Source organism: Triturus cristatus, chromosome 9 (genome assembly GCF_964204655.1).
Source record: "Triturus cristatus chromosome 9, aTriCri1.1, whole genome shotgun sequence".
Lineage (NCBI taxonomy): Eukaryota > Metazoa > Chordata > Amphibia > Caudata > Salamandridae > Triturus > Triturus cristatus.
The window spans coordinates 1,041,041,811-1,041,065,442 of record NC_140592.1 but is presented as its reverse complement, the minus strand read 5'-3'; the positions used below and the strand labels follow the sequence as shown (position 1 = coordinate 1,041,065,442).

The 23,632-nt window shown below is 48.4% G+C and overlaps 1 protein-coding gene across 4 annotated transcripts in view; it reads left to right on the top strand.

Annotated features, from left to right (window-relative positions):
* LOC146799314 (protein-L-isoaspartate(D-aspartate) O-methyltransferase-like) overlaps positions 1-23,632 on the top strand; it is a 233,574-nt gene that overhangs the window by 68,919 nt on the left and 141,023 nt on the right. For all 4 annotated transcript variants that reach the window (XM_085626864.1, XM_085626862.1, XM_085626865.1 and 1 more), the window contains one exon: positions 19,744-19,848. In XM_085626864.1, the coding sequence (XP_085482990.1) occupies positions 19,744-19,848 (105 nt within the window). The remainder of the gene's footprint in view (positions 1-19,743; positions 19,849-23,632) is intronic.

Sequence of the window (23,632 nt, the reverse complement as noted above, 5' to 3'; positions counted from 1 at the left end):
TACCTCTCCGTTGGCCTGGGGCCATTGCGGGGTGATCTTCCGGTGCCGGACTCCTCGGGCTGCCAGGTATTCTTGGAACTCCCTGCCCTGAAAGGGCGGCCCATTGTCCGACCGGACTTCCTCGGGCAGACCCATCATGGCGAATATGCGGTCCAGCGCCGCTCTCACCTGGCTGAACGCTGTGGAGGACACCACCTCCACCACCGGGAATTTGGAGTGCGAGTCCATTACCACCAAGGTGTGTCGCCCATCTGGGAAAGATCCGAAGTCCACACACCGCTTGGACCAGGGTTCTAGACACGGGTCTTCCGTGATCACCGGATGTGGTGCCGGCTCGCCCCCCGTGATGTTACACGAGTGACAGTTGCGGACGACTTCCTCTACCATGGCATCCATCCGAGGAAACCACACTTTGCTCCGTAGCCTGGCCTTGGTCTTGGAGACGCCTTGATGTCCTTGGTGAGCCAGGCGAACCACCTCTCCTTGGAGACTCCTCGGGATTACGAGCGAGGCACCTCTCATGACCACTCCCTGTGGCCCCTCGCTGAGCTCACTCTGCGCTTTCCACACCTGTTGCCGAAAAACTCTTTCATCCTCAGTGAGGGCTTGCACCCCGTCCAGAAAGTTCCGCCAATTCCGGTTCACCAGCGTTTGCTTCACCTTGATGAGGCATTCGTCCAACTCCGTGGCTTTGCCAATGTCCTCCAGCGTGAGTGCCACCGGGCACGCCGCTTGTGACACCATCCGGACGAACTCTTCCGTGCAGCTCACATCCGAAGGATCTGGACCCGATTGGGCTGGGCCCGGGTGTCTTGACAGAAAGTCAGCAGGGTTATTGGCCCCAGGTCGGAAGACTACCTCGAACCGATAGGCTTGCAGCTGGACTGCCCATCTCTCGATCCGTGGTGGGCCCAGTCGTGCGGTGCCAGCGAAGAGCGGGACAAGGGGCTTGTGGTCGGTGACCACCCGGAAGTCATGACCATACAGGTAGAGGTGAAAATGCTGGCAGGCCCACTTGATGGCCAGCGCCTCTCGCTCGATTTGCGCATACCGCATTTCGGTGGCTGTCAGGGCCCTGCTGGCATATGCGGTGGGGACCCACTCCCGCGCTTCCGTCTCCTCCATCAGGACTGCACCCAGCCCGACGGGGCTCGCATCCACTACCACCTCTGTTTGCCGATGGGGTCTGAAATACGACATGACCTTGTCGTCGATGAGCGCGTCCTTGACCGCCTGGAATGCTAGATATTCCTTCGCTGCCCAGGTCCAGTGCTGGCCGCTCTTCGTGAGGAGTCGGAGTGGCTCCAACAAGGACGCGAGATTAGGGATAAACCGTCCGCAATAGGTTGCCATCCCTAGAAAACTCCTGACCTCGGTGGCAGATGTGGGCCTCAGGGCTGCTCTGATCGCTTCCGCCTTCTTCGGATCGACTCTCAAACCTTCCCTGGAGAAGACGTAGCCAAAGAACTCGACCGACTCCTGGTAGAAGGAGCACTTGGCCTCGTGCAGGGTAAGGCCACTGTCCGCCAGCCGCTGCAGTGTGTCTCGAAGATGCCTGTGATGCTCTTCCAAGGTCTTCGAGAATACCAGTATATCGTCGCTCAAGTTAATGACTCCCTGGAGTCCAGAGAGAGTTTCCCGTATGGCATTCTGGAACACCTCGGCAGCTGACGAGATCCCGAAACTCAGCCGCTTGTACCTCCGTACGCCAACGTGGGTGGAGAAGGTGGTGATGTTGCGGCTGTCCGGGTGGAGCTCTAGCTGATGGTATCCTGCATTGAGATCCAGTTTTGTGAACCACTGGGCGCCGTTGAGGTCGGCCACAATGTCGTCCATGGTGGGTGTGAGGTGTCTTTCGCGCTTCACTGCCTTGTTCGGGAGGCGCATGTCGACGCATAAGCGGATGGCGCCTGGCTGCTTGGGTTTGGGCGCCACGACGAGGGGGGACACCCACGGGGTGGGGCCCGACACCTTTTCGATCACCCCCAGGTCCTCCAACTTCTTCAACTCCTCCTCCACTCGTGGTCTCAGGAGGAATGGTATCCTCCGATGCCGGAGCGCCATGGGCCGGACCGTGGGGTCCACGTGCAGTTTGAACTGTTTCCCGCGCAGGCATCCAAGACCTCGGAACAGCATGGGGAAGTCCTTTAACATCTCCCTGGCGTGAAGGTCGTGCACCTGGTTCGCGAAGAACACCAGCGCCAGGTCTTCGGCGGTGTGACAGCTCAGCAGGGTGCCCCGCTTTCCTTCCGCCACGTGGAACGTCGTGGCCAGCTTCCTGCCGTCACTAACGACTTCAACTTCGATCACTCCTCGCAGGGACAGTGGCTTGTCGCTGTCATATGTGAATATTTGGGCCTTGGAGGGTCGCAGGGGTGGTCGCGGCGACAGTCTCTCGTACTGGCAGCTATCCATTACGTTCACTGACGCCCCAGTGTCGATGAGAGCGCTCACTGGAGACCCAGCCACCGTGATGTCGCACATGGGCGGCGGCCTGCGCCTCGTGCCTTCTCTGCCAACAAACGAGACGAAGAACACCTCGTCATCATCCGCCTCGCCCTCTAACTCCAGCTGGGTGTTGTCTCCTTGGGCGGTGGACTCCTCCAACGTCAGTTGGCACACACTCGCCGCGGCACCTCGCGTGCCCCCAGCATTGCTTCGCCCTCTTCCGCCTCTACAGACCTTCGCGAAATGGTTCACCCGTCCACACTTCAAACACGTCTGTCCTCTCGCGATGCACCTTCCGCCTGGTGGGTGGTCTAGGCCGCAGTTGCCGCAGGCGTTCCTCTGGGGAGCCCTCGTGGCTCCGCGCTGATGGGTCGGTCGCCTCTGTAGTACATCCACTCTCTCCTCCTTGACTGCAGGCACTTTCAGGGCCGCAGCCGGCCGGTTGAGGGCCGCTTCCATCGCGTCCGCGCGTGCATTGGATAGCTCGTGGGACCGGCCCAGAACCAAGATCTCGTCAAGGGAGATGCCCGGCTGCCGTAGGATGAGGCGCCGCAGTGGGACCGACCGACATCCCTGGATGAGCTGCGCCCGAATCTCTGCTCTCTGGTCCGGTAGCGTGCACGATAGCGAGAGTTTGCGAAGGCGGGCATAGAAGCCGTCGATGGTTTCCGTTTCTTCTTGTCGCGCCTGGCGGAGCTTGAACCACTCGAAGTCGGGGTTAGTCTGGGGGTCAAAGTGACGATTTAGGGCCCTAATAGCACCCGCATAGTCGTTGGCGTTCCCTCTGTCTGGTAGGGTCTCGAAGAGGTCGTACAGCTCCTTGCCACCGTAGCACATGAGGAGAGATCTCTTGACTGTTTCATCCGTTTCTCGCACCCCAACAAAGTAGTGCTCCAACCGTCCGATCCATGAGCGCCATCGCACTGCCGCCGTGGAGGGGTCCGAAAGCTCGCTAAATGGAGGTAGCGGGGCTACTGCGCCATGTCCAGGCGCGGCGGGCGCTGGCTGCGCGGCCCGCTGCGGTGGCGGTTGCTGGGTGCCACCTCCACTGGTGCCGGGGGTGGTCATGCCTGCTGCACCTCTCCGTCAGACACACTCCTCTCTCTGGCTGTGGCTGCAGGTCCGCTATCCGGGCGAGACCACTGTCTCCTTCCTCCCCCGCCTAGGATGACTGCAGCTGCCAGGCTGGCGCTGCGCGCAGGCGAGACCACTGGCTGCTCCCTTCAATGCTGTCTGTCCCTGTGGGTTGAGCCTCCCAGGCAGGCACTGCTGAGGACGCCCCTGCAGCTTCCTTCCCTCACGCACACTGCTATGAGGCAGGGGGGCCTTGCAAAGTAGACGACCATGGGGCACTCCCCACCCCAACCAGACACAGCACGGGCTCGCGAGGGTCGATTTCCCCCCCTCCGGGGCGAGCTTACCGGCAGTGGGCGGGCAGATGATCTTCCCCCAGGGCTCCAGAGCGTTTTCAACGGCCCTGCCTGTCAGCGCGAGGGCGTGCGTTTCGAAACGCGGACTGTCCCGCCTCCGCGGACTGCCAGGAATCGCCGACAGCGGGAACGTTGCACAGCAGGTATGCGGGAGGGGCGATGCGCGGGTGGGCTCCGCCTCGTCGCCAATGTAGAGGGTGTGTAGGCCTGGTACACTGTAGGCGCCGGGAACAAAGGGACACAGTAGGCAGGAGTGCTAGTGTGGGCCAAAGACCATGAGCGGTCTTGCGCCCGTTTATTTATACCTTCGGGCGTGCCCGCCCTCCGGGTGCGTGGATGCGTGTGGTGCGTAGCGGAACGGGCCGGATGGCTCCGTTACCACAGGCGTGACTATATATGCTGAGAATCTGTAAATCCGTGGCAGAGACTGAACAGCTTGACAAATAAAAATAGAAGTTTACTACTACACAGGCATCAAACTGAACCTACTTCAGTGAAATATCTGCATAACACAAGAGGACAGCAGGAGTAAAGGGATCCACGGCACATGCTGTTCTTCCTGGCATCTAGACGGGTAGAATACTTTTGTATGGTGCGCCAGGTTTGAGAGACTGCCATATTGTACATCAGTGTAAATGTGGAGTGTTGCACATCCTATGTAAGGGTACTATGGATATGCAATATTCCAAATTCTCCCTTTTTGGGAAGATTGAGATGCCGAATTTTAATAAGGAGAGCAGGAAGTTTAGTCTATGACCAGACAGCAGTCGGCTGACATAACAAGCATTTGCAATGCAATAGGTCTCGCATTAGTAAAAGTATGAGCTTTTGGCGTTGCAAATAATAATGCTACACCAATAGCTCTAATTTTTAGTAATGCGAGACCTAAGTATGCTACTATGGCACAAAATGCACACAAAGATGACAGGACAATGGGAGTACGTATTTGGTAAACTAAAGCTATGTGATTACAAAGTGGCCATAGAGACAACACATAAAAACAAGCATTTAAGATGCAATAGGTCTCGGCATTTGCGAGAATTTGAGCCATTGGCATTGTAAATGACAATGCCTTTTATTTACATATTGGTTTTGAAAACATAATCAAAAGGCATTGTTATTTACAATGTCAATTTCTTAAACTTGCGCAAATGCAAAACCTATTGCATTGCCTTTAGGACCTTATAAGTGTTTAGCCATGCAACGGTTGTAGTTGCACCAAGGATATTGTACTGCATAACTAAATACTTATAAGGTCCCAAAGGCGAGGCCTATTGGCTATGTCAATGCTTGTTATACTTCTTAGTGTGGTCTCACCTAACAATTTTAAGATTTAACTAGGGAAAGCTAGCCAACATTTGGTTGGGATCTCAGCACAGTTCAGACTGACTCACTTCAGCATATGATTTTGGTATGAACCTTGGAATGATAAAATACAACCCAGTGATTGGTCCAGATTGTGTAACCCGACCCAGAACCAGTCCCCTCATTGGTCTGGCTCTACCCCAGCCCTGCTTGAACTGTACAGGCAGCTGCTTGTTGGGAAAGACCCACTTTCCATTTGCGCAAGTCATCTAAAGGATTTAACACAGAAATTCCTTTGCTTCACAAATGAAACAAGTTGGTTTGTTAAGGCTATTGTAGGAGCGTAACAAAAATAAAACACCCACTATGCTACACAACAAACTTTTCAATGCCCTGCCATCTAGACTACTTATCTCGGGTGTGCTGTAAACCAGTGTTGTAATGCAAAACGATGCCCCCCTGCAGAATGTGGAGAGGGTCTGCAGAGTCTCCCGAATCTCACATATATTTTTGTCCTTTCGCTGAATGGGGTCCCCTTGAAGGCTTGAGGAGCCAGCTTGCAGTGCAGGGGCCTGCGTTCCATCGTTGTCAGTCATTCCTTGCACACTCATACAGCACTATTGCCAAATTAAAGAGTGGGACCGCTAGATCGGCATCAATAACAATTTTGCGGCATAGGTTTTTTTTTTTGTTGCTTATTTATTTAGCACGAACTCGACCCAAAGGTATTGGAGCGCTTTACATGAGCACCGTATTTACACTACACATTCAGGCACGGGGAGATTAAGTGATTTGCCCAGAATCACAGGATGTGGACGCGACCCCGAGGCTCGAACACTGGTTTCCAGCACCAAAGTCGGCAGTTTAGCCAAGGGACCACTTCCTCTCCCCGGTTGGTTGGCAGACTTAGGACTCATTCATGGAGCAGTAATTGCGATAAAGGCCCGTGCCTCATCTGAGGGCACAACCCGTGATCGCGCAGGTTAAATTAATCCTTAATAAATAGAATCCTGTTCAATTCACCAGGTTCCCGGGGCTGCTGAGGAAATCTGAAGAATAGCGATTGAAAACAACTCATGCTTGGCACACAGTGACTCATTCTGGTGCATATCAACATCCGTAGAACATCAAGATAACCTCACCACTGCACTGCCTTTCTGTAAATATGTTTACGAATCCTGACCACGTTTCCCCAAAACTAAAAAAAAAAAAAAAGCAAACCTAATATATATTGCATTTCTAGCAGCGGCTAAAAAGTCAGAAATACTGAAAATCTGAAGGTGCACTTGTGCAATATCTCAACAATATTACATGGCCCACAAAACTCTGCAGAAAAATAAAGTGGACATTATAATACATAAGGTCATCTACAAATTGCTCTGTCTTAACCTCAGCCTAAAAACAGCCAGTACCAACATTATGCACTTGAATGTACTGCATCATTTCATATTCTTCAGCATGATTGAATGTGCCCGGGCTGATTTGAATTGCTCTCCGCAGCAGGCACATTAGCCCACAGTACTATACCACAAGCTCCAAAAGGGTGATTGCAGGGAGAAATGAAAATGAAAACAAACTGTTGCTGCTCCCTGCGGGTCACTGTAATGCAGGCTGACGTCTGATACACTCTCTGCTGCAGGGGCAGCAACCCACATCTCAAGTAAATTAGATCAATGTCTAAATTCTTTCTGACACTTCTCATCAGCTTGGTTTATGGATTTCCTGCTGATACAGGACTCGCCTGGTTTACACTCCCCTCCCTCGCCGATGCAATCCACTGCGCTCCCATGTCCAGCTCACAAGCAACGCCTCAAATCCCTAATATGACCTCCTCTGTTTCTTATTATTTGTCACCGCTTTCTTGCTCTTTTAAACTAATTTGTGCATTTAATATGTCTGTATGGCAAGCTAACATAACAGTGGGTTAATGCGTTTGCTGCAGAGAAGAACTGTACGGTTGAAGGACCTCCGTGAGGACGTTAGTCCTCACGGCCACAACAGGCAACTCCAGCCCTAGGGCTTCGGCCGCCTTGCGCAGCACCACTAAGAAGGCTGCACCCTCCTCCGAGGCCACAGTCGGAGGAGAGATGAAACCAGCGTCAGGGGAGGTATCCAGACCGCTGGCATCCCCCAACTCCTCTGCCCAGTCCTGAGCAACAGCAAGCTCCACTGAGCCTCTGCTGCAGTTTAATGAGGCCCTCATTGACGTTCTGCAGGGCACTTGGTCCAAGCCCTCCACAGTCCCTCCTGTGGACCGAAACGTTGCCCGGCGCCACCGCCCTGCTCCGGGCGACCCCAGTTTCCTCTCCCAACACCCCACCCCCGAGAGTCTGGTTATCCAGGCCTCAACCTCCCAATCCTCCTTCCCGTCCGCTCCTCCGGATCGGGAATCCAAGAGGTTGGAGCAGTTTGGCAAGAAACTGTTCTCGTCCCTGAGTTTGAGACTACGGTCTTTAAATACCGCTTGCCTGTTGGACCGTTATTCCCACTCTCTGTGGGATACGGTGGAGGACGAGCTGCCCTTGTGTCCGGTGGAGGCCCGGACACGACTCACTCAAGCTCTTGCTGACGGTCGAGATGCAGCACGGCATGCCATACGGTGTGGACTTGACACCACGGACTCGCTGGGTCGGGCGATTTCCACCACGGTGGCGCTTCGGCGTCACGCCTGGCTGAGGTCCACGTCATTTTCGGGGGATGTCCAGAGTCCCCTCATGGAAATGCCCTTTGATGGCACTCGCCTTTTTGGTGAGAAGGCGGACAGTGCGCTGGCTCGGTTCAAGGACTCCCGGGCCACGGCCAAGTCCTTGGGTCTTTCGGCCCTGCGGCCGCAAACTTCCGCCTTTCGTCCCTTTCGTGGCCAAGGAAGGGGTGCCTCCTCACGTCGTCGTGTTGGACTTGCAGGACGCTTATTTTCACATCCCCATCCTGCCGGCCCACCGGCGTTACCTGCGGTTCACGGTGGGTCAGGAGCACTTTCAGTTCACCGTGCTCCCCTTCGGCCTCACCAGTGCCCCTCGGGTGTTCACGAAAGTGATGGCGGTGGTCGCAGCTCATCTGCACAGATCGGGGGTTCCAGTCTTCCCCTATCTCGACGACTGGCTGTTGAAGGCGGGCTCGCCCCAGCAAGTCGTCTCCCACCTCCAGACTACGGCCGACCTCCTGCACTCGCTGGGGTTCTCCATCAATGTGCCGAAGTCGCACCTGAGTCCCTCCCAGACGCTCCTTTTCATCGGAGCGGTTCTCGATTCGGCGCAGTTCCGGGTCTATCCGCCGGAACAGCGGGTCCGGGACATTCAGGCCCTGATTTCCATCTTCCGGCCTTTGTCCTGGGTTTCGGTCAGGTTGGTGCTGCGGCTTCTGGGGCTGATGGCCTCCTGCATCCTGTTGGTACCTCACGCCAGGTGGCGGATGCGGGCTCTGCAGTGGGACCTGAAGTTTCAGTGGGCCCAGCATCGCGGCAACCTGTCCGACCATGTCCTGATCTCGGAGGGCACTGCGAACCAGCTGCAGTGGTGGCTCACGAATCGCGATTGGGTCAGCAGCAGATCCCTCTCCCTACCCCAACCGGAGCATGTCGTAGTGACGGATGCGTCCCTCCTGGGATGGGAGGGCCATATGGGAGAGGCGGAGATCAGAGGACTCTGGTCTCCGGCGGAGACTCGGCTCCATATCATCCTATTGGAGCTGAGGGCGATCCGACTTGCACTGTCGTTCTGCGCGTTGGAATTTCCAACTCGCTCGGAGACGCTTTTCGTCGCGAGTGGAGTTGCGGTCTGTTGTACGCCTTTCCACCTATACCACTTCTGCCCAGAGTGCTGAAGAAGATCAGGCGCGACCGGGCCCAAGTCATCTTGGTGGCTCCGGATTGGGCACGAAGGTACTGGTATCCCGAACTACTCGGTATGTCCATCGATCCCCCGATATGACTGCCTCTTCAGGAGGACCTTCTGTCGCAGCAGCAGGGGACGGTCCACCACCCGAACCTGTCCAGCCTCCACCTCCATGCGTGGAGATTGAGCGGCGACAGTTGATGCCATTTGACTTGCCTCCTGAAGTCTGTGATGTCATTCTGGCAGCCAGGCGTCCCTCCACAAAGACTGTATACGCCTGCCGCTGGAACAAATTTGTGGCATGGTGCACAGCAAAGGCAGTGGATCCCCTTTCTGCCCCTCTTTCTGAGGTTCTCCTCTTTCTTCTTTCTTTGGCCCAGCAGGGCTCTGCTCTGGGCACCTTGAAAGGTTATCTTGCTGCAATCTCTGCTTTCTTACGGCTTTCTGATCAGCCTTCTCTTTTCAAGTCCCCTGTTGTCTCCCGTTTTCTTAAGGGCATTACTCATATGTTCCCTCCTGTTCCATTCGTAATGCCTCAGTGGGACTTGAACCTTGTTCTTACTTTTCTGATGTGCGCTCCCTTTGAGCCCCTTCACAACTGTCCACTTCGTCTACTGACTCTGAAAACTACCTTCCTGGTGGCTATCACCTCCGCTAGGCGGGTGAGTGAGCTCCAGGCTCTGTCAGCTAAGCCTCCCTTCCTTTCGGTTCATCCGGATAAGGTTGTCCTCCGGACCCGTCCTTCTTTCCTTCCTAAAGTCGTGACTCCCTTTCACATCGAGCAATCTGTCACGCTGCCCACCTTCTTTCCGCCTCCTTCAAAAGATGAAGAGAGGCTCCACCGCCTGGACCCAAAACGTGCGCTGTCATTTTATTTGTCCCGCACAAACCAGTTCCGGGTGGACGACCAACTTTTTGTTGGATATCTAGGTGCGAAGAAGGGTAAAGCTGTGCACAAGCGGACCATCTCCCGATGGGTTGTGTTGTGTATTAAACTCTGCTATTCTTTGGCGAAAAAGGACCCTCCTGTTGGGCTGCGAGCCCATTCCACCCGGGCCACAGCGGCGACAACTGCCCTGGGACGGGGAGATGGCCACTTTGGCTGTTCTGTTCTCCAGGACTTTCTGGTGTGATCTTGGTTCGCAGGCCCACCTCCGGGGTTGGTATTGCTGGGGCATCTATTCTAAGGTGAGGAATCTAACTAACGCGTTTCTTTCAGATGAACAAGTTACTTACCTTCGGTAACGATGTATCTGTAAGAAACATTAGTTAGTTAGATTCCTCACCGACCCACCCAGCCTCCCCGTTCTGCGAACCGACATCTAGGGTTAAGTTTCTCCCTTTCAGGGCCCTAGATTTTTTGGCACCAGTGTCGGTCCCTTGCATGGCTCAGCGTCCCTGGCGCGGAAAGCTATGTACAAGAACTGACGTCAGCGCGCGAGTGCGGCGTCTAAGTACTCCGACGTCATTCCGGCGCACGACCCCAACGACGGATGCGGAGCCGCAGACGACGCCTAGCGACGCGCAAGTGGTATTGCTACAAAAATCTTTCCGGATCCAGTCTGACGCCTGGGGATATTCTAAGGTGAGGAATCTAACTAACTAATGTTTCTTACAGATACATCGTTACCGAAGGTAAGTAACTTGTTCATATTCACATCTGACATGCGCAGTTTACTTTACAGATTGGCAGGTATTATACATTCCATTTCACTTCAGTTACGGTGGCACCTTTATTACGCTTCAGAGTGACACTGTTCCATAAGCAGACGCTTTAAACGCACCGTGAGGGTACATTTCTAGGGACTACAGTGAACACAAACTCACATCTGTGTAGCGCCTTCCTGTCACTATCTGGCCTCGAAGCGCTGTGCTGCTTTGGCCTGAATGCCTGATCTGGTTCTTACGCGGGGTAGTGTATATTATAGTCATAGCTTGTAAAAACTGATGGGAACATAAGAAGGGTCCCCTTAATACACAGCTTTGTGAAGAAACGTGAAAGTGAGTGTTTTCCTACACGTCACACGTTTGGCGCCCTTCACACAGCCACCCAGTAAAGAGACATATTCACACACTGAACAGTAGGAAGCGCTGGAAACCCTTGCCCACGTTTGCAGCTAGTTGCAGCTAGTTTGTAACTCATCTGTGCTGCTAGAACCCATTTTATCTACTGTAATCTTCCAGCCGAGCTTTAAGGTCCGACGTCTGGGCTTGTAGTCGCTTAACCGTAGTTTCTAGCACCTTTGAAGAGTGTTGAAACTGAGTTTTCGGTCGCTTTGACCCTTTCGCCCATGTTCCTCAAGCCGGCACATATGAGGGTGACTTCCGTGGTCACCTGCGTCGATCTTCTGTTCTAGTGCAGTGCAAACCCCCCGAATGGCTTCCATTACGTCTACCAGTGTCGGAGCATCCTCATCAATTTGTTGCTTACCGTTAAGTGTGTCTTGTTGGCCATTTGCAGCGTCTGATTTGGAGTGCGCAAATTACGCCAGTTTAGTAACATGGGTTGGTTTGGAGTTCTTTGCGGTGGCCATAACACCGAATTCTACCGACGAATGATGAGCCCAATCACAAGGAGTGGCTTAGGCTTAGTTAGCGGGGATCGCTCGTAGCGTAGCTAGAGAATGTCTTAGTGATCGTTCACTGGGTATCTACGGTATGCAAGTTCCGCCAGGACCCCAGGTCTCTGCACTTTGCAAACATGTTTAGAAACGAACGACCATGCATCTCGACCGGCCTCAGTTCTGGCACTGCGTCACAACGCACTGAAACTCCAGCATAGATGGGGTTGCTGGGTGTCGTTGCACCCGAGCCAGCAGTGTAGTCAGTGCGCACGATCACCTGGATGGTAGCCACTTGATAATGAGTCTCCAGGGAGTGCGTAGTCAAGGGTTTCCCACCTGGCCTGTCGGTATTCGCTGGGGAGGGGTGTCGTGAATGGTGGTGGGGCAAATTTTGACAGAAAGAAGGAAGCCAAGTCCTCACTCTCCCGGGGGCCAATCGTGCCGCAGTTCGAATCCACCGTTTGGGGGACCAGGACCCAGACGCAGCCTCCGCCACTCACCTCCTAAACGGGGACAACCAGAAGGACGCGAGCAGGGCCTCAACGCAACCGCAGGCACCGGGGCCTGCACAATGCACCCGCTCAAGCGCCAAACTCCCGCTGGTGTTCTGATGCGGTGCAGGCAGACGGTCTGGATACCCCCGATGAGGCGTGGGGCTCTTCGGCCAATGGTGCGTTTCGCTAATCGCTCCTGGGCCTGCGGGCCCGCGTCTGTTGTGCCAGACTATTGTAGCGGAGAGCCGTGCGACGTCACGGCCGGAGCTCCGTCCTCCGTGTGGCCGGAGCGTCAGAGCTGATATCTCGGGATCGAGGTATCGGATTTTCTTCTTAGTTGCGGCAGGTGATGCCCAATGGGTAGGGGCCCCAGATCCGAGGTTCTAACGGCCAAATCGGATGTTTTAGACGGATGTGGAGGAATTATGCTTAGGTGGCGAACGGAGCTCTGCGCTTGAGCGGCCATTTTGGGTGTTGGCTAGCCACGCACCCAGGTCCAATATAATTATTAGTCAGATTCCAGATAGTTCAGAAAATGGCCGCCTGATCTACTGTACACATTAGCATAAAGGATGCATTTGGGCCCTGTCTTACCAAGCTTCACTGACTCCCAATCTAGAAGCATGTGATATTTTAATGTCTGCATTCTGTACATTGGAGCTGGTTCTCTTGCAAAACAAATTTAAAATATGCATCCCTGCTTATAATCTGAAATCCAAGACATTGCTTTTTTCAAATATCTCCAAAACCCGGAAAATCCTTTCTAGCAACAAGCCCTTATCTGTTTGCACAACAAAACATTGAATCTGCTCCTTCTGGAGATCAAGAAAGAAGTACTTTACCTTAAATTTAGGAAGATTTAAACCCTGCTTATGCAGCAATTTATTGATGCAATGAAGGGTATAGTGCCTTTTTGGGGTTCCTATGGCCAATAGTGTACAGGTGCGCCAATTGATCAGAGTCGTGGAAGCTGTTATTAATGAGCATACTGGTGCATTCAGTAATGTTACTGTAGAAATGCAAGCTACCCGTCTTGTTTCCCTTCAAAACCGGATTGTATTAGACATTCTTTTAGCAGAGAATGGGCGGTATGCAAATTAATTGGCAGCTCCTGCTGTGTACATATTCAAGATAACGTTCCTAATGTGAATTTGGCCATTCAAAAACTTCACAAAATTGCTGCTGAAATACATCAGGATACTGGATACTGGAGACCGGACTTGGTCAGGTTGGTTTAGAGAAGTACTGCTCACTTGGTGTTGGAAATTATTAGTGATAGCCTTGGTTATAGGAGGGATTATTTTAGGGTGCTGTCTGTGTCAGTTGTCTTCCCATGTGTTGCAGTATGCTCTTTTCAGCCTACAAGCCCCCTTCAGTTTCTGTTCCACAACAGAACATGCTTATGATGCAAGAAGAAGAAACCTGACCTCTACTTTGCCGGGTTTTCCGTTGCAACCCGCAATGCTTGATGCCTAGGATAAGGTCATTATTATGAAAGGAACAGGGAAACTTGTGTCCATAGTTTATATGACTGTGATTGGTTTGCTAGTGGCCTAGTCTGGGAGGACGATAGCGAGATCTGACAGGGTGGCGGAAACACCTGGTCTGGATGGTCAATGACTATCTTAGCCAACAAACCAAATACATTTTGTTTAATTTCAGGCAAATGCTATTGTGCTTCAAGTATCTGCACTAAATATAATATATATCACAAAGGCTCCAATATATGTACCCTGATACTACTGAATGATGTGCTAGATTCAGGTTTGATTGGGGCTGATTTTGTACTTTTAACCTGATGATGCCCTATCACACAAGCATCCCAGGACGAAGAGATTAGTATTATTAAAATAATGTTTAGGACAGGATTTCCAAGGGACCCAATAGTGGTGTTAACTGGGGACACACAGGGGATTCTGAAGACCATATTGGTTTTCATGGCTCTCTCAGTAGAGAAACACAAGGTTACACTTTGTTGGGATAAGAAGGTATCACAGTCTAAAGACTGGTTTCTTGACCTAGCAAAGTATCATCACCTCAAAGCTGCTGGTTATTCAAAATGCTGCAGTCAGTATTCTGCTGAACATTCCAAAAACACAATTGGTGCGTTCTACTCTGACCAGTCTTCAACTGGTTACCTGTTAGGAGGAAAAGAATGTAATTCAAAACTCTCTGTATCATACATGAAGTAAAATATGACCAGAGACCGCCAATCATGAGCCAACTTATTGTTCCACATGATAACATAACATGTGTATTTGTAACGCACACATTCATCCAAGGGTATCTTGGTGCTGAATAACAGATGTTTATTGTTACCCAAATCTATGGTACTCATTTTATCAACCTCAGAGGGATGAAAGGCTGAGTGGACCTTCCGGGTTTTGAACCTATGACTATGAGATTGAACACAGACCCCTACATTGGATGCATTAGTCCACTAAGCCACCAGAGGTGAGCTCTTATAAAGCATTTGGGGTTGTTCTTGTGTACGAACTTGCAGTGGAACGATCGTATTGAGACTGAAAGCTACCATACGTTTGTCCTGAGCTGGGCTGAAAAACTGTAGCTGGGAATATGGTGATTCCTCTTTGTGGCCCATATTAGAACATTGTTCTGCAATAATACAACCTCCCATTCACTGTGGAGCAGAGGTACTACGCCTGGATGGTAGATAACAATAAAATTATTTGGAAGGGAAATTTCTAAAATATCTGTTGAGCCTTTCAAAATCTTCCTTGATCCAATCTGTTAGAGTGAAAACCCATTTGACAGATTAGACCCGCCTTTTTTGTTGTTGTTTAAACTCTTTTTATTATTCATTGTATCATACAGTATCCTTCAACAAGCATAATACACTTGTGTATTAAGTATACATACAGATAAACCATATTCCGTCAGTAATGACTTGTACATTGTATTTGCATAATAAACAAACTCTAAACCAGCAACCAATACAGTGTTGTTACACAATCCCCAGTATTACCCTCCATTAACATTAGGCAACCTGACACATTCACTTTTAATTATCACATTGTGAATATTCGTCCCTCCCATCAGCTTCCCATCACGTCATATAAGTTCGAACCCACAGTGCTCTCATGCTAATCGTGCCTACATTTCTTTCACCTGTACCAGTCTTCATTCCCACTCCTAAAAATCCTGTGTGCCTCTTTCCTGAATGCTTTCCCCCCCTGTTCCCTCATCCCCTTCCTCTCCCTCCCTCTGATTCCTGTTCTCCATGAGGGCCTCCCAGTCCACTACATCTTCTCAAATTTATCATCTGTGTGGGCATGCTTCATGTTCACTTCCTGTGCCAGGGCCAATTCAACCAAATCTTCATACCATAATTCTATTGATGGTGTCCTCATACTCAACCATCTGATGGCCACCCATCGTTTCGCCAACACCCGTGCCAACTGCACGAATTTCCAAAGCATCTTGCCCCCTCTAGGCATATTAACAATTCCCAATAAATGCCATCAGTATCAGACCTGTCACCTCTCTCATCCTTTCTGTCACATTTTGCCAGTATTATTGAACTAAATGACATTCCCATGCCATGTGAAGAAACATTGCACCATCCACACCACAGCTGGAACAGTTTGCTCCCCTTCCCACATAAATCCTGCTAAGTTTGATCTGCGTTAAGTATATGCGGCCCAAGTAATTAAAATGGGTCTATTTAAAACGGGTGTTGCAGGACACTTTCTTAACTAGTTCACGTCTCATTCCAGGTAGAATCCGCAAAGGGAGTGCCCAGATCTCCCTACCACACTCGTCTAGCAGGTGCCTCCTTCCACACCCTATCTTCCTGCAATGTCTTATACAGGAGGTCACCATATGTCTTGTTGCTCCTGACGTTAATAGCAGTTGTAATGTGAACGTTTCCTTTGGGCCATTCAATAAATGTGTCCATATACCCTGTGCTGTATGCGTTATTTTAGCATATTGGAGAAATTGTCCCCGTCCCACCCCGAATGCCATCTATGCCTCCTCAAACATCAAGCATGTTTCCCCCAAATACAAATCTCCCAAAATCGTGCAGCCACCCTCCCTCCACCTTACCATGGTCATGTCTTTAGCAAAATGGTTAAACGGAATTAATGTCCATATATCCAGATCCCTGGCAAAGGGATTTTTTGTTTTTAAACCCTCGTGATTGCATGTTCCCATATCTCAGGGGTTTGGCTTATCAAATATGGAGTTCCTGGTGGGACTCTCTTCCCACGCATGAGCAGCTCCATTAGGGAGTGTGGGCCATGCGTGTCCCTCAAAAGTCGGCACTCTCCATTATCGTCCCCCCGACGCCCAATGAGCTATGTATTGCAACTTGGAGGCATTCCAAAACTTAATTGATGTAGATAGCCCATTATCCAATAAATCTATACCAAAGCGTATTTGGTCAACCATGCTGTGACTCACCATGATACCAAGGTACCGAAAGGACGACAATTCCCAGCGGAGACCCAACTGTGGCAGGTCCCCCTTCAGGGTCCCCTCTAAAGCTCCCAAGGCGAGCGATTGGCATCTTTTAACACAAAGCCCCGCTATCTTCTCAAACTGATCCAAATGTTGCAGAAGCTATGGGACTGTTTCCGCCGGCCACTGCAGATAAAATAGCACATTATCGGCATATAAAGATATCAGGTGTGTCATCTCTCCTACTCTTATTCCTGCAGTCTCCTGCTCCCTCCTGAGTCTAGATGCCAAGGGTTCAATCGCAAGTGCAAATTATAGCGGAGAGAGCAGGCAACCCTGTCTCGTGCCTCTTTGTACACCCCAGTCTTCTTACATGATGCCCCCACTGAGCACCCTGGCTCTAGGCGAGGTATATACTAACTTAACTCACTGACAGATTTGTGTCCCAAAACCCATGTGTTGTAGCATCTGTTTCAAATAACTTCATTCAACAGTATCAAATGCTCCTGCAATATCCACTGAGACTAGGACCATGTCTTCCTAACTACCCCTCACAGCATGTATGACGTATGCAAGCCAGCGCAAGGTAAGGGCTGTGCTCCGCCTCGGTATGATTCTGCTCTGAACTTCATGCACCAATGCCCCCACCACTGCTCTGGGCCTATCCGCCAGTATCTTGCATAGTACCTTTAAAAACCATGTTAAGCATTGTAAGGGCCCAATAGGCAGATGGATCTGCTGTGCCACCCTCCTGGTTTGGGCACCATAAATATCACTCCATCTCTGAACGTCTGAGGCAGGGGCCCCCGGCCTCATGGTACACCTCCAGCAGCCGACCCGCCAACTGCTGTGTATACATCTGGTAAAATTCTACAGGGAAGCTGTCATTCTCCAGAGTCCTACCCCTGTTCAGATTCTTTATTGCCCTTTTAACTTCTTCTAGGGGGATCCTGGGATAGAACATTCAATCGAGGAAGCCCTGCTTTCTCCAAGTACTCTGTTATTTTTTGCCCTTCCGGTGCTCTGCTCCCTGTATACACCTCCTGCAGATGTTCCTTCAGCGTGTCATTGATCAGTTGCTGAGTGGTGGCAGTTGTCCCATCCCGTCTACATAACATAACTATCGGGTGTCTAACTGTTTCCCTTCGAAGTAACCAAGCCAACATTCTGCTGGGTTTATCCCCATTCTCTGTGCAATTTGTGTATATTCCCTTCTCATTCATTTTTCTAACCTATCCCTTGTGTGTTATAGCAGTATTTAAATATGTACAACCGTGCCCCCCTCTTCTAGTTCTCTCTCCCCCCTTCTTTGAGCCTCTGTCAGTTTACAAATCCCTTCAAACCTGACTTTCATGTGCTTCATTTACTGGAAACAGCACTCCCCTAGGCTGCCACCTTTGTTTCTTTTGGGCACCACATTCACCATTTGTTTATCTTTCTTCCTCTTGACCTAGACTTTGGCACAATAGATGACTCCATGTTATTCATCTCACTCCAGTATCTCTGCTTCAAAAACACATGGCTCTAAAATAGTTTCATAATTTATTCCCGAACACTGTTCCTCAGTTTATCGGGGCTCCAAAATACCCCACCAACCACAAAGATATCCCACCAACCACTCTCCAAGTTGATGTATTTCAAAGATCAGTAATTGGTACCTTCCTGGTCTCCCTACATACCAACTCCCTTAGGAACTTGGCATCTCTTACCGTTGCTACACCGACGACCCACACATCATTTTTAATTTCTTTTTCCATACTCTCTCCCGACTTCCAATCAGGTACTATGATTCATCAATGGATAGCTCCCATGCCACTCGTGTTGAACGTCTCCAAAACAACAGTGTGTGAAAATATCAAGGGCAATGGAGGTATTTACAATGTAGAGGCAAAGTGCAACCTTTTTTAATTCTACCTCTCCAATCTCATGAGATGGCTTTTTAGGCTTGCTTTAATGTGTGCCAGGTTTTAGGCATTCCAGTGAGGGAGCCTCATAGATGGAAATAGTGGAATCTGGGTGCTATTGAAGGTGATTTTAGAGTAGCCGGTAGGTTCAGGTTTAGGGTGTGTAAATTCACAGAGGGAGTATAGCAGGTCAGAATATCAGTCAGTGGAACTGCGATGGATTACCTGGAAAACGATTTAAACAGTTTATAGGGATCTCGTTTATTAGAGGACAACCACCACCCAGCCTTGCGATGAAAGGGAGAGTTGGGAATGTGTCTTGGTATGGCAAATAAGGTTCTGGTCGTGATGTTAAGCACCTTGTCCAGTGGAGAGCTACAGTACAGAAGAAGGCATGTCAGCAGCCTGGTGCAGTAATCTACTTTGCTACATACTAGAGCATTACTTGATATTAAGCTCCCATGGAGGTGGTTGTAATGTGCACTGAAAGATACCCCTATATTTATAGCAGACTGGAGAAGGTTAGCTGTTCAAGAGGGAAATAGACAGAGGTAGACAAGGGTATTAAAAAAGACGAGGAGGAAAAGTCGAGGATCTGTTTTTTGAAGGGTGCTCTACTAAAATATTAAGGATTGTTTTTTATATCAACTTGCATTTACAACTCCGCTGTACCAAAGGTCACTATATTTTTCATGTACATAAATGCAGAGTTAATCTAGGCTACACTGTGTATGCTTACCTACATGATATATTGGTATCAGGTCTGTTAGTCTTAGTAGTTCAATGGAAGCAAAACAAGACTAAAAACTCCAGAATGCATTAGGATATCACACAAAAGTCCAGGACTGGAAGGAGTATCCATAAATATCCAGAGGGACTCAATTCAAAGCCTAATTTATATGACCAAGCCCAAGTACTCATGTTGCCATCCAGGTTAGCAGATGATTGAGGAGGAGCCCGGACCTCCCTCCTCTCCAATTGAAAGTTGTTTCTGAACCCCACCAGAACTTGCATCTTTTCACCACAGCCGTGAGGGGCTTTTACTGCATTTGCTCCAATATTTCTATTTGTAGCTGTCTTTACCATGTTCATATTCATTTGCATGAATGTTGTTAAATAAATCAAGAAGGGCCATGACTTGAGTAGTAATGAATGCCCCAAGTGCTGGGATTGAGAAATGATTTGATTTAACTGTTAATGATAATTACCTGCTTTGCTGTCCTTGGGGAAAATATACAAATAATGAGGTTGACTACTAAAGCTACAAGTACACATGGCTGCTATTGAACTGATGATGGAATTGTTTGGGATGACCTAATTGTGTGTCTTTCCATATTCCTTAGAAAACGGAATAATTACTTCTCAGCGTGTCTACGAAGTACTTTTGGCCACAGACAGAGGTCATTACATCAAAAATTTCCCATACATGGACTCCCCTCAGACCATTGGTAAGAATCTGCTGATTGGTTGAGATGGAGGATAGACCTATGCATTCTGTGCCGGTTCTAAACCTATCTTTCACAGGGCGAGTTGACACTTGCAGCATGCGATTCTGACCCTGAAGTCTGGGGCACAACTAGGATTACAAATCTAGTTCTTATTTGGTTTGACTTCATTGTGTTGTGCAGTTATTCTGCTTTTTAAAAGAGCTCTGTTTGTGCATCCAACACTGGATAATTGATGATTTACTCACAAAAATATATTACACAGCAAAGATACAACATCATAGCATACTCATTATCATGAAGTAGATAATCTGCTGTTACGTAGGATCCAGTGTAAAGAACGGGTTAGTGTGAGAACACCCTAGGTGCAATGGCTGGAAAACATACGCTATAGGCATTTATTGAGGCCCTAGAAATGACAGAGCAGCATAGAGTGAAACCGAGACTGGTTTGGCCAGAAGATGGTTACAAATGAACTTGGTGATTTCCGGAAGCATGTCCCACTATACAAAATGTTTCTAAACTCATGCTTCTTGTACCCTATCCCGTAGACCACTTGTTATTATCAATTGTTTATATACGTTTTTCAGTTCAAGTAGGAGAAAGATAAGCAAGAATCTAGCCCTGTGGTTCAGGCTGTAGTTAAGATGACCAGACCTCAGAACTCCATTTGAAAACAAATGGGTATCTCCACATACATGTTCCTGGTATGTGACTGACCTTGGAATAATAACCCAGGAAGCCAAACATCATGTATATTGTGGCTTTTTGTTGATTAATTGTGTGTTATCTCCTGTTCGTATGACTTGCACATTTTGTCCACTCACAGCCATCACCTGAGGTTGAGGGCTCACTTAGGAAGTGAAAGAACATATGCAAAGTTTGCAAAGAATGGGTGTGGTAAGAATGGACTGTTGTTGACTGGTTAAATTGCTATTAAATGTTGAAAAAGCACTGTAGCTGACTGCGTTGAGTGAAAGTATTGGGAAAGGAGATGGCTAAAAAGGGCATGTTAAATTTCAGCCCATGAACACAAACTGGCTCAACTTGCAGTGATGAGGCGATTTGTATAGGAATATCTAAAGAGCAAGAAGATTAACTAAACTGTGATAGAAGACATAGCTCTACAGAAGCCTTCCACCAAGCCCTCAATAACTTTAGATCACCGACATGATGCTCAAATCAGTTTGGTTTAACAAGAATGTTGTAAATCTCAAACATAGGAGTTTACCAAGTGGTATTAGTAATGAGTTCTATGTGATTAAATGACATAAAATTGAAGTAATGGAAATTGCTAAACAGTTTCATGATAAAGTGATATGGCCACTGACCATTTTTATATTTTATACTTTAAAATGTCTTGGTTTTTAAAATAACTTTTAATGGGTTTTATGCTGCAAGTAGTATATTGTTACTCAGCGATTACATAGGCATTGGGTATCTTCCTCCCTAGACCAGATGTTCTAGTGGGAAGGAAGCCATTAAGAGGATGAATCAAAAAATATCCTCTGTGTTAACACGTGGTACTCACGCACCGGTTTTTCTCCCATACATAGCTCTTGGGCACTGCCAAATCTTTGTGGTAATACTTTATACCGATTTTTTTAAAAATTTTTTTTAGATGATTTGGTGAACACAGTTATGCAATAAATGTGCATATCCTGCATGTTGCACTTTCAATTCTGGATAAAAGAGGCATTGTAAAGGTCTTCTCATATCAGTTAGGATAGGAACGTATTGGGTAGAGTTCTATATTGAATTTCAGGCATACTCCGTAATCTTACATCTGTTACAATTCGAGCATATGTGTATAATTATACATGCTGTGCATATACATAGCCATACTGCAATTATTGCTTCAATTAGGCCATGAGCCAGGACCCCACTTTTAGGCCTTTGGTACTACTCGGGGAGATGAGTTCTAACATGATTTGTTTGCAAGATATGGATGCCTAGAGATGGAAATTATGTAATATCAAGTCATCACTCTTTTCCTTTTGTCTGATATTATTGGATTAGCAACAATAGCTGACAAAAAAATGGTTTCATATTTTTGATAAATAGCATACATATTCATCATAATATGTGGAAAAATAAATCTAATTCCATCGGATTGGTCAAATTCAAAATTATTAAAAAATAATAATGATTATTAAATGTAATAATAACAATATAGTCCATAAAATAATAACAATAAAACCTCATTGTATTCCTCATATATTGATTATATGCATAATTTTCTCTTACAATTTCAAATAATAATAGTTGTTGCATCTTATATAGGCAATTTTATCATTCACATTCATCGTCGTCATCTTCTTCCGAATAGGTGTCATCATTCTCTGCGTCAGTTTGATTTTCACAGGTGGGAAGTCTGCACATGTCCGTGCACTTGAGGTGATTTAAACAGCAGACACATGTTGGCAGTTTGCGGTTCCTAATACAGTTGCCAGCTAGTAGATGTAACACAGCCTGAGTTGCTGGCTGCCCCTCCATCCAGTCCACTACCAGTTGCTCTGCTCCCTCGTGGTTTTCCAACTTCCACCCACTCCCAATTGGACTCTGTGTCTGGGGATCATTCAGAAGACATCTTTTGCTTATAGCAGCTTGATAATTCATTTGTTCTGCATGTTTTTTCAGACAGTCCCTGCAAGGTGGATGTTGATGACTGACTCACTCACCCTTCTTTGCGCAGAATAGGTGATATCTCAAGTAATTCACGTGATAAACCAAAGATTTTGTGGCATAGATCAAGAATGAGCACTGCTCCAATTTGTCCATTCGTTTTTCAGAGAGATCCCATTTGTCTCCGTGCTGTGAAAATATTTCCTGTGTACGTCTATTGGCAGACAGGATTTTGAATGCACTCACTTTTCCTTTTCCTGCAAATGCTCTTACTGTGTTACATCTGTTAAACTTACGGAGACCCATCATAGCTCGACAAAACATTTTGGCCAAGAGTTGAAGCTATATTCCCAATGTCAAGGACTCACATGCATATTTTAGTACCACATTTCAGAAACAATTTAGCCATGATTCGGTCATGGAATCCCAAACACATCATAAACACATAGGTGTCATCTGAGCTGATCATTACTGCCTCCTAACCCTCATTAGCAGCATGTACAGCATGCAGCAACAAACAACCATCTGCTTCTTAGTGTGTACTGTTCAGATAGGGCACTTTGTGGCTCCCTTCAGATGTGATTTTGTAGCAGTTATCTTCACAGTTCACAAACAGTGTTTTATTCTCAAATTTTACAAAATACTCTGGTTATCTCTATTTGTTAACAAGAAATGCGACGAGAGTTATTTTATTTCTTACGTGGCTTAGAAATTTCCTCCACTGTCTGACAATCTGGGAAGGTGAGATACTCTGTAACTGGTGCCCGAGTTCTTCCCCTCTGATTGTCCTTTCGCTGTTCTTGATAGACGTAACAACATTGATTCTTTGACTCCTATTTCCTTCCTGCAAAGCCATGGACGAAACAGACATAGCCACCTCACCCAAGTTTAATTCCTCTCCTTTTACTCTCTGAAAAAGAACCATACCATCCATCAGCTTGGCTGAATTTCCAGATATCCTCAGCAGGGGTAACTTTTCTGCAAGTTTGTTGCTAAAACAACTTTTTCTTTCGCAACATACCTTCTGGAGTTACTAAAGCCTATGGTAAAGGTCCTAAAGGATGCGAGAGTACATCCTCCATTTGAAGGTTCCGATTCTGTGTTGTCACAGTGATTGAACCAGATAGTTCTTTGTCTGCTTTCATAATGATTGTCCTGCCAT